The 11,671-nt window shown below is 45.7% G+C and overlaps 1 protein-coding gene across 1 annotated transcript in view; it reads right to left on the reverse strand.

Moving 5' to 3' along the window:
• The window catches only part of tex2l (testis expressed 2, like), a 33,897-nt gene extending 28,087 nt beyond the window's left edge, over positions 1-5,810 (reverse strand). Inside the window, exons 1-4 of the mRNA XM_063220901.1 lie at positions 5,025-5,810; positions 4,332-4,931; positions 1,691-1,897; positions 1-493 (exon numbers count right to left, since the gene is read on the reverse strand). The exon at positions 1-493 is cut by the window's left edge and continues 78 nt beyond it. Coding sequence (XP_063076971.1) covers positions 1-493; positions 1,691-1,897; positions 4,332-4,931; positions 5,025-5,810 — 2,086 coding nt within the window. The remainder of the gene's footprint in view (positions 494-1,690; positions 1,898-4,331; positions 4,932-5,024) is intronic.
• Between the last annotated feature and the right edge of the window lie 5,861 nt (positions 5,811-11,671).

Genomic DNA, 11,671 nt, shown 5'->3' on the forward strand with positions numbered 1-11,671 from the left:
CCTCCTTCTCTCGGCCTGTTCGTCCAAACAGGTACAGAGTAGTGTTGGTGAAGGTCGTAGTGGTGGTGGCAGTGGTGGCTGTAGTGGTGGCTGTAGTGGTGGTGTTGGCAGAGGGGGTGCTGGTTGTGGTGGCTCCAGCATTGGCAGGTGTTGCTGAGGCAGCAGAGCCTACTACCTGCTGATGGTGTTGTTCAGATCCACCTCCACTAACACTAACACTGACACCCCCTCCCACACTCACACTTCCAAAAACACCCCCACCGCGTCCACATGCACCTCCACCTCCACCCCCACCCCCACCCATGGCCCTATCTGTGGCCCCACCACCACCACCACCACCACCACCCCCACCCCTGCCCTGGCCATCGTCTCGCAGATCCGTCAGCGCTGGCGGCTGTTGGCTCTGGTCAGCCTGCTCGTTCAGCCTGATGCAGATGGGGTACTTTGGGTTCCATAGCCGCTTGCGTGCCAGCGCCACTGGGTACAGGAACACCTGTGTCCCACCAGACCACAACAGATCCATCCATCCCCATCCACAACCGCACCACAGCAAACCATGAACAGAAACACAAGGAAATACAGCTGTCATCAGATGCATAGCATAGCATTAACAATACTATTACATACTACTACAGGGCCGGTTCTAGTCAGTTTAGTGGCCTACGCAGCGGGCACCCCTTTTCCTTTTCCTTTCACACATTGGCATCTGTAAACATAGCGTTGTACTGTAATACTGATTGAGCACAGCTGATCTGGTACAGTATACTGTGTCACAGAAGTGAGTACACCCTTCACTTTTCTGCAGATATGTAAGCATATCTTTTCATGCACAACATTAAAGAAATTTCACTTTGATCATGAAAAGTAGCCAGTGTATCTTACATAACCGCTTCAATGTATTGTTTTCCCAAAATAATTCAAGATACAGCCAATAATGTCTCAAAATGTACCTCTCAACAATGAGCACACCCTATGTTAAAATCTCACAGAGAGGATCATGATCTGCTTCAGTAGTCACAGAACATGTTGATTTGCAAACTTCTTTTTTGGTGAAATTCAGCTTTCCCATGTTGACGGCATTCATGTAGACCCAAACCATGTCAGTTCTACTACCATGCTAGATTTTATGGATGGAACACTTTTCTTTGTACTACTCACTTTTAACCACCACACATGCTTGACACCATCTAAAACAAATTAGTTTAGCTTGATGTCATCAGACAACACAACATGGTTCTAGCAATCCATATCCTTACTGTGTTTGTCTCTGATGAGACCAAGATAATCAAATTTGCTTTTGTTTACAATAGTATATTTGTTGAACCTACACCTCACATACGTATAAGAAGTATACATATGCATGTCCGCCTCTCTCTGTGTACGACACACACCTTCATATATCATATCATATCATATCATATCATATCATATCATATCATATCATATCATATCATATATCATATGGTTTGGTATGGTATGGTATGGTTTCGTATTTTATTTTATTGTATCGTATCGTATCGTATCGTATCGTATCGTATCGTATCGTATCGTATCGTATCGTATCGCATCGTATGGTTTCGCATCGTATTGTATCACATCATACACGTATTTGTTGAGCCTACACCTTATAAACAGTACATGTAGGAAATACACATATGCATGTCCACCTCTCTCTCTGTAAAGCACACACCTTGCTGCCGGTGAGCTGGATGGTGCGTGAACGCGCAGAAGTGGGCGGTGGCTCTTGCGGCTGCTCGTCGAACGTGGCCCTGCGCCGGATGTTCTGGCGGGGGTAGTCCAGCCTCAGGCTCGAGCCCTCTAGCGACGCATAAACGGACTGCGTCAAGGACGGGTGATAGTAGTCGGGGTCATAGCTGTACATCTCATTCATCCAACCCTGGCACAGAGGAAAAAATACAATACATACTGTACAGTCAGCAGAATGTTCTAGAAAGAAACGGTGTCAAGTTTCAACAAGGAAGGCATGGCTACTGTTTCAGAGTTTAAATTTAGAACTGTAGGGTTTAGTTTTATAGGATTATGTTCCATGTTCACAGCTGGAGTATCGACATGTCTTATCTAGATAGTTCATGGCCTATTTGGGCACTAGAACTCATGTTAGTGGAACTCAGGATTTATTTATGGCAGAGTGAAGTGGAACCTTCAATAAGTTTTCAGTATTTTTTTCATGCCATAGATGTACTGCATTCATTTTTCTAGAAAACCTACATTAAGAAGTTCAAGTCCAAAACCTTGAACAAAAAACAAATTCCAGGAACACTATCAACTACCAACTACCAATCGTTGAAATGTGTGAGAAAAAAATACTGTATATATGTATATATGTATATATATGTATATATTTTATTTCCTTCTTTCTTCCCTGTTTCCTTTCATTTACATTTGTTAACTTTGTGAAGCACATTGAGTTGCACCTGTGTATGAAATGCGCTATATAAATAAACTTGCCTTGCCTATGTAGTGAACAATCAATCAATCAATAAATACAATGTCAGGCAGATCTGTGTGATGCCAAAGGGGACAGACTGTGTGCAGTTCTGCTATTCACCAAGTCTTAAAAGGGCACAGCCCTGAAAAGGATGCAGTGATCCAGGCAAAATTACTCTGGCTGTCATACCCATGACACTCAGGCAGGCAGCTATACAAAGCGGACAGGGCTGATTCAGGATATTTGGGACCCCTAGGCAAAGACAGACTTGGGGCCCTTGTCCCAATACACAATACAGTCATTATAGGGGGGAGGGGGGCTTTCATCTGGGGGCCCTCGGCAATTGCCTAGTTTTCTTGCCTGCTTGTGACAGGCCTGAATGCAGAGTAGTGACAGCATCCAATCCACTGTGATTCAGACAACAAAAAAACCCAAACCCAGCCTTGCGATAACAAGCTGGGTCAGCCATCCAGGCAGTCCCACTGATAATTATAAACAAGGGGGTGTCCTCGAATCACGTCTGAGAGCCCTAGCGTGAACCATGAAGCGCACAGCAACTGCAGTGACAGAGTTGGCTGCATGAAGCTGACAAGGGGAGACAAATGGGTCAGTTTCCCAGGCCTAAGGAAAATGGGAGCCCAGAGTCAAGTTCTCATTATACTGAATGTATTGGGGATGGTGCCCTTTCAGATGACTTTGTACCCGGGCCCGTCCAAAGCTGTTAGCGGCCCTGGTCGGGATTTTTTTTCCTTGAAGGGAATCAAGTTAGTCAGTGGACCTTGATGTGTGAAAGAGAAGAGAAGGGTTTTTTCCATCTTTTTCTTTCGAAAAAGAGAGACAAGCGGAGTATTTGACCGGTAGCTGACAGGAGTCTGTGGGACTATTGTCGCCTCAAGCTTTGTCTGACTGAGCTGATGACACATGATGGGACACAGTGATGGTGTGGGTCTTGCACGCAGGGCCACTGACAGCTTTGGCTGGGCCTAGGACATGGTAATCTGAAACGGCCCCCGCCCAATACATACATACAGTGTAATGTGGGCCCATTTAAAATGACCCATTTACCCCCAACCCTGTCGGCTTCTCTGCTTGCATGTCTCAGCTGAAGTACAGCACAGTTAATTGCAGCCTTGGTAGAAGGACCAGCTACTGGCACATTAGGAAAAACACATTAGCTGCTTGGGAAAACAGCACAATGAAGAAGCAGGACTTCAGTCTAACAGTTGACATGCTACAGAAAAATGGACCTACTACAGCATTCCAAGTTAAATTCACATTCACAGATGTACTTTGTCATCTGATGTCTATTTTTCTGCATTCCGCATATTACGTCCTAAAACTTCCTTTTGCCTTTTGCTTTGAGCGCAGATTGCATCAACCTCAGCCTCCGAATGGGCCTCTTCCTTTTCCCATTTATTGCACAACAGTGATAGCATTATTATTGAAACATAACTAGAAGCACTCAGAGAGCGCAAACCTCTGCCAAGGAAGCTGCTTGATAGAACATTTGAATATGTCATAACCTAAGTCTTTCTGCCTTCTTTTTGTGTAGTCCACAATTAAATTTCTGTTCACTAGGGGCGTCCAGATATATAGGCCAGCAATGGTGAAGAATCTTTTTAAAAGTCCTGGTTCCGGTTCGTGATCCGGATCACCACAAGAATTTAATCACTTGTTCCTTGGGTCATTATCAACAACTCCACAAATCCATTGATTCGTTTTTGAGTTATGCTGCTGACAAACAAACAAATAAACAGACAAACAGACAGACAGACAAACAGACAAACCAACGCGACAGAAAACATTACCTCCTTGGCAGAGGTAATTCCATACATTTTAAGAGCAGTTTAGACTTGCTGATCACCAGCATCTGACAACTTACCTTCAGGCAGGGCGGGTCCCCTTGGGGGTCACTTGGATGACTGTACCTCTCCTGGTTCTGGTTAGAACTGCGTCTATAAGCTGGGGCTGTGGCGGCCTGTCTGCTGCTCAAACCCAGCCGTATCAGAAGAAGTCCCAGCATGAAGCCGAAGATCAGGCCCAGACAAAGGCCCGCCATGTACGTGGTCAAAGGCAGGATGAAGTAAGAGTAGAACAGCGCCGCCAGAAAGCAGAGTCCTGTGCGCGGAACTGTGGAAGAGGACGTTTGAGGGATGCCTATATGACTCATGACCTCATGACCTTGACGGGAGGGAGGTGGACTCGTGTCCTTCAGTCGACCTTGATGGTCATGATGAGCGCATGATGACCTCTTCCTCCTCCAGCGCCTCGCCGGCCAATTATAGTTCGGCATGCTGAAGTCCGCACCACTGTCGGTCTTGGTGCTCCGACTAGGCTGCGATGGCTCCGTCGCGGTCAAGTCCCCCGTGGATCTTCCGAGGACTGCATAAAATCCCTTATGGCTCGGCGAGTCCAAAGAACCACCACCACCACCACCACCACTACCACCGATGTTTGATCTTTGGTGTTTGGGGCTGCCAGTTCCACTAGCACCACCACCACCACCAAAGTTTGATCTTTGGTGCTTGGGGCTACCAGTCCCACTACCACCACCACCGGGACCACCACTGCTGCTGTTGTCATCCCGCATGATCTTGCTGAACATACTGAACATGGGCTCCTGCATGGCCTCGTGGAGCTTGCGCTTGGTGTCCTCCAGCTCGGCCTTGAAGAATCCCTGAGGCTTATTGGCCTCGGTCGGGGAGAGGTTGGTCGGGGACGGCGGCGCGGTGCGGGAGTCCTTGGACTGCTGGGCCAGCTGCTTGAGGAGGTGCAGGTTGAGGCGCGAGTCGGACTTGGACTGGGACACCTCGGGCTCGCTGCGAGAGATCTCCGTGGAGATGGACTTGACCAGGCTGAGCAGAGGTCGCGGCTTCAAGGTCGATGATGATGATGGTGGCTCCAGCTCGGTGGAGAGAGACTTCACCAGGTTGGTCACCAGGGGGCGATGTGAGGGTGAGGAGGACGACGCCTGGCTCGGGGACAGAAACCCGGGCATGGACGACGAAGCTGCCGAGATGTCCCCCAGAGAGCCGGGCGAGGAGGGCGAATGGGAAACGTGGAAAGCGGGGAGGCCCCAGTCACTGTCATCGAAAGGACACGACCTCTGCTTCTGTAGCAGACTGGGTCCTGCTGAGTCATGATGATCGTGGTGGTCCAGCTGGAAGATCAGCTCGTTGTCGTCCAGGCTGTCCCATTCACCCTCCGTCCCAGTTAGCTGGATCACTATGCCCCTTCGACCTGGGCCCAGCTGGGGGGTTCCCCCTGGTGGGTTGGAGGGGCAAGGCGCTCCTCCTGGGCCCTGGTGAGAAGATCCAGGAAGGCTTTCGGCTCCTCCATCATTTCCTATGTTCCCTGCCATCATACGTCATACGGTCAGGTCCCTCCTCACATTCCAGCGGGCACTTTGTGGAAGACTTTCTGTAGATGGACACAGTCAAGGACACAGAGAGAGAGACACAATATGAGTTATCAATCACATCAGTCAGCCTGAGTGTGACCTCTCAAAAGAGAGTGGTACAGTAATGTGTGACCAGACCGGGGAAAATGACTGACCTAAATGGGCGCCACACTTGGAGATCTCTGTGGCTGTGAAATAGAAAAGATGTGACATTCTGCCTATACTGTATTTTAACTGTACAATTACATTTTCCTGTTCCCTATTTTGAAAATAAAAAGTGAAAAACTGTTTCGAACATATTCTGTCTCATAAAACAACAGAAAATGAATGAATGAGAATATGTTTTGAGTATGAATGATGAATGTTTTGACATTACATTATTTTTTAAAGATTTCCAATGATAATTGGCCTGTGCCTTTAGAATTAAAATCTATGACTTATATCAGACTCATTCTGCCATAATGGGTCACATGTATCCTTTATCCTTTTCCTATTACTGTAATCTGTCTCCATTTGTAGGTGCAAGTGTAGGAGAGAGAGAGAGAGAGAGAGAGAGAGAGAGAGAGAGAGAGAGAGAGAGAGAGAGAGAGAGAGAGAGAGAGACATTTGTGTGTGGCAGTGTAGGAGAGAGAGGGGGGGGGGGTAGCGAGCGGCCTGATGGCATCTGAGGTAATTACCTTACCTAAGCCTTAATATTATATTTGTTGAGCGCTCCCGAGTGCGAACATGAAAGACTGCTGCCCCCGCTGTCAAGACGTGATAAGTGTGGGCTCACGGTGGTTTTAAAAATAGTGTTGTGTGAGGAGGGGGAATGTTCATAAATGATCCAAAAAGTAGGGCAGAGAAACAGAGAGGGACAGAGGGAGAGAGAGAGAGAGAGGCAGAGAGAGAGAAAACGAGAGAGAGAGAGAGAGAGAGAGAGAGAGAGAGAGAGAGAGAGAGAGAAAGAGAGAGATGAAGCATTGCCTTCATTTCAATCTCAGCTCACACTCTGCCAAGCTCTCAGCTCAAAAGATAGATCCGTTGCTAAGGACAGGGATATATAGCGATGACGCACACCCACGCAATAAGTAATGGTGTGCCAACTGTAATCTCTGTTCTTCCTTTAATTTCGTCTTGGGATCAATACACAGTAAAAAAATGGGGTGTTAATATCCCAAAGTAAACTAAAAGAAAACTTATTTACAACACTATGGAGAGGAAATTAAACTCTACCTATGTGTATATGCTAACTTTAATCGGTAACCTGTGCTAGACAAAATGAGTAGTTGAGTAGTATCAAGGTTCAGGTTTATATATTATAGCCATATGAGCAGTAGGCCTATATAATACAGTTGCAATCAACAATACAATCAGACAAAACAAAACAAAATAAATAACAGGAAATGACACATACAAGAACATTGAAAAGTGCAATGAAGAAAATTGAAAGTGCTTTGGTTGAGCAGTAAACTACGGAAGCTGGAGTTACATTGTGCAAAATAGAGGTAGAAGGCCAGGTAGTGGAGTAACTGTAAAGTGCTAGTGCATATTCAAGTGATGGATGACTTGTGGGTATTGTCCCTTGTCCTTGTCGAATTAATACCTATCTAAAGTGTATTTGGTCCCATAGTACTCTCTAAGTGCTAAATTAACACTGTATTTTTTATTATGTACCTATCGTACCTACAAACTGTACCTACTCAGTCAAGCAACCATCTTGAGTTCATCCTCTTTGGTGTTTGATTTCTCCTCTTTGGTGTTTGATATTTCACAGTAAAGCAAGCAAGGTTAATTCAAAACGTGGGTAATTCTAACACTGCCATGCATCTGAGCCCAGAGTACTCTCTAAATGTTAAATGAACACTGCATTTTTACTGTGTTCTGAGACCTCTGCTTCTTCTTGATCATCATCACGACATATGGATTGGAGTTCTTTCATTAGTGTACAGCACTGCCTTCCCTAACTCCCATGGGACTGAGAGAAAGAGAGAGAGAGAGGGGGGGGGATAGAGAGAGAGAGGGAGAGAGAGAGAGAGAGAGAGAGAGAGAGAGAGAGAGAGAGAGAGAGAGAGAGAGAGAGATGATGGGGGCTCGTCTTTCACTTGCATCTGACACACAGGTCCCTCGATGATGCTTTGAAATTCATACTTCACTGAAGCCAGTGATCTCTGCCATTGATCGCCTGCTTAGACAGCACAGCAGAGCAGAGTACTGCACCGCACAGACAGACAACGTTACATAATGAACCAAAACAATGGCTGAGATTCTATCTTTTTCATTATAGACAGAGCAAAAACAAAATAAAAACACCACCGACAACAAACAGAAAAAAACAACACACTGCAACACTGCAGCTTATACGTTTACCAGACCTGTGACACAGAACAGAACACACAGAATGGCTGAGACCACGCTGTAGAGTGCAGACAAATAATTGTCCTTAGAAGGCTTCTGAATCTCAGCAGCTGGCTTGCCACAAGCCCCACCAACACATGTAGGCCACTATAAATCAATACAAACCTCCCCCTCTCCCTCCCAAGAGAGAGCCATTTCTGGGTTACCTGTACTATGCATGCTGAAGAGGACCGCGGCACCATTTCTGGGTCAAAAGACTGTGTTGCTTCAAAAGTCAGTTCAGAAGACCGCACACCCCGTCACTGGCATAGGCATTACATAACATAGTAACAGGCAGCACTGACAGAACTGACACAGAAAGTCTACCAATTCCACAGCAGCTGGCGCCTTCGCAGTAATCCTCCCCACGGCCTAGCCATCCAAAATGGTCTGTGTGACGAGATATTAAAACCAGCAGACAGGTAGACAGACACAGAGACAGACAGACAGACAGAGAGAGACAGACACTAGATGGACTCTGTATGAGCCTGCGTATGTGGGTGCTCACTAACTTAACAGACAGCATTGGGTCGTTGTCGGTCTGTGTAAACTGAACTCACAAACAGAACAGACAACATTGGAAGAGATACTGTACACGTGTTTGTGTGTATCTTGGGTGCGTTTCTCAAAAAGCGTAGTTGTTAGCCACTCAGCAACTTGGACACTTTGCCAATGGGAAATTGCATTGCAAACGACAAAGTAGTGGCGTAGTTGGCAACTATGTCTTCGAGAAATGCACCCCTGAGTATTTACTCACAAGCACAACAAATATAGCATTGGGAAATAGAGATATTGTATGAGCCTGCGTGTGGGTACTCAAAAACCTAAAAGACAGCATTGGAACAGTCACTAACGCCCATATAAACGCAACTGGATACACAAACAACAGATACATTTGGAAAATAGGGACTGTGTGTGTGTGTGTGTGTGTGTGTGTGTGTGTGTGTGTGTGTGTGTGTGTGTGTGTGTGTGTGTGTGTGTGTGTGTGTGTGTGTGTGTGTGTGTGTGTGTGTGTGTGTGTGTGTGTGTAACACTGTGTGCACAGTAAAACAATGCTGTGTTAATTCATTACTTAAAGTAGTGTTTCTCAACAGGGGCTGTACAGCCCCCCAGGGGGCGTTAGGGAGCCCTCGGGGGGCGTTCAGAAGGAGGCAGCTGACGGGGAAGGGTGCTTAGTTACAATTGGGGGGCATTAGTGTACCGGTATTTCACTAAGGGGGCGCTGGGAGGCTTATGATGACGCTAAAGGGGTGTTTGCAGGTGGTCTGTGGAATTTTGTTCGCATTGAGGTTGTGACTGAAATTCTCCTTGTGAACGTTATTAAGCCAAATCCAGAGCCATTTTAATTAATTCATCATTTACATATTTTTTGTGCGCATATACGTACATGTAGACGTTTGGGTTGGGGGCGTCTCGGCCCAAGGTAAGGGGGGCTCACTTTTCTAAAGTGTATTCACTCTCAGAGTAGCCTACTCTTTAAGTGTTACATTAGACAATATTTTTACAATGTGATGGTGTGGGAGTGATACTCACAAACATAGCTCATAATTCAGAGTGGACCATCATCATCATCTTCCCCATACAGTGCGTAGTGTCGAGTAGGGCTCTCCTGCAGGCTCCAAACAGGATGGGATGAGGGACAGCAGGTCCAGCACACTGTAGTAGAGTGTAGAGTAGAGGGGGGGGGGGGGGGGGGCAGGAATCGGGATCTGGGTGGGAACTGGGACGGGGGCTGAGAGAGGACAAACCGTAAAAATAGCATTAGGGCTTTGAGTTCATGATCTCAAATGGAACTCTGGATTTACTGCACAATACAAAATACAGTGTTACACCAACACTTAGACAGTCAATTTAGCCTCTTTGTGCAGATGGGCCCTGCTGGCAGGCCCATTCAGTACTTGCTGAAAAGACTCCAACACATCACACTATTGTTATGACATTACTGAGAGCCTGAAGTAACAAATTAAGACTTTTAAGACAATTAAGAGAATTTTAATGACAGTAAGATTATAACATAGACCAGGGGTCCCCAAACTAAGGCCCGGGGGGCGGATGCGGCCCGCCAAGCCCCTTTGACCGGCCCTCCACCTCTCTGCACCTCACCATTTGAACTGGCCCAAATATTTTTTAAATATTCTATTTTGTTTATCAACAGGCCTTCCTGGTGTGAATCACCAGAAGTTTTTTGTCGTGATAGTTTCTCATCTCACTGTAATATAAACAGGCCTACCATTTCTATTGTATTACTCATAAACTGTCAATCACCACATTTTTCTAACCTTTCCTTGCTATTTTTTCATGGTTATTAGAAATTAAAATGAATACCTATGGTATTTCAAATTGAAAAACATGTGAAGTACTCACTTCTTTTGCAAATCACGTATACTGCTGAACTATTTTGTGCTAGATATTATGACTATAACAGGCACTGGCCTATAGTATAAAGCCCACATGATTGATACAGGCCCCTGATCACAGTCAGGAGCAATAATGTGGCCCCAAGAGAAAAAAGTTTGGGGACCCCTGACATAGACTCTGTGCAAAGAGGTTGTATTTAGTCCCAGAGTACTCTCTACTACTGTTATCAGGCCAACCAGAACTTTCCGATTCTCGAATGCTCAGACTTGTGGCGTGAACACGCCGGCCGGTTCGAGATTACAGTAGGTGTGGGAACAGACACTGGAACGGTTTTCAGTCAGTGTTGAATTAACACTTTATTTTTTTTTTACTGTGTGAACATTGGTTGTGATTATTTTTGAATAATGTTGTTTTGTTAAACAACAAGTCGACTGTTTTGGCCATGTAGGCTCCAGTACAGTAGATATTAGTCATTTTCATATGTTATGAGAGGTCAGGGAAAGGTCAAGTGCACTTAGACTGTACACAACACGACCATTTGACTATGTGTAGTGCCATAACGTGGTAAAGGAAATGTGAGATACTAATGTTGCGTTACATGTACGCTAATGTTCCTTCCCTGGGCTCACAGTACATGCAACGCAATAGTATCTCATAGTGCAGTGTTTCCCAAACTATGGTTTGCGTACCCCTAGGGCAGGGGGCAGGGGGTACGTGAGAAGATTTTGAATTTTGAAAAAAAAAAATGCAGGAAAAAAAAAATCAATACCTTTTAATATTCGAATCAGGAATGGGCATTGATGTTTTGGGTATGTCATGGGTATTGGTTAAATTGTTTCAGTATCCTACACATCTTAATTTATTTTTCCATGGGGATTAATCGCAAAATCAACTGTTTAGGAGAGTCGTGTGCATGGCACATCTCTGTGTTCCATCTCCCGGAGGAAGAGACGAGTCCCTGCGGCAGTCTCTCAGTCTGCATAGTGCAGCATCAAATGAATAACAAAGCATCATCACACTACTTTCTGGAGTTGTTGAAGAGTTTCTGGACTATTTGCTTCAACCCACAAGTACCTGTGATTACGCCA

The sequence above is a fragment of the Engraulis encrasicolus genome, chromosome 17 (assembly GCF_034702125.1).
Source record: "Engraulis encrasicolus isolate BLACKSEA-1 chromosome 17, IST_EnEncr_1.0, whole genome shotgun sequence".
Classification (NCBI taxonomy): Eukaryota; Metazoa; Chordata; class Actinopteri; order Clupeiformes; family Engraulidae; genus Engraulis; species Engraulis encrasicolus.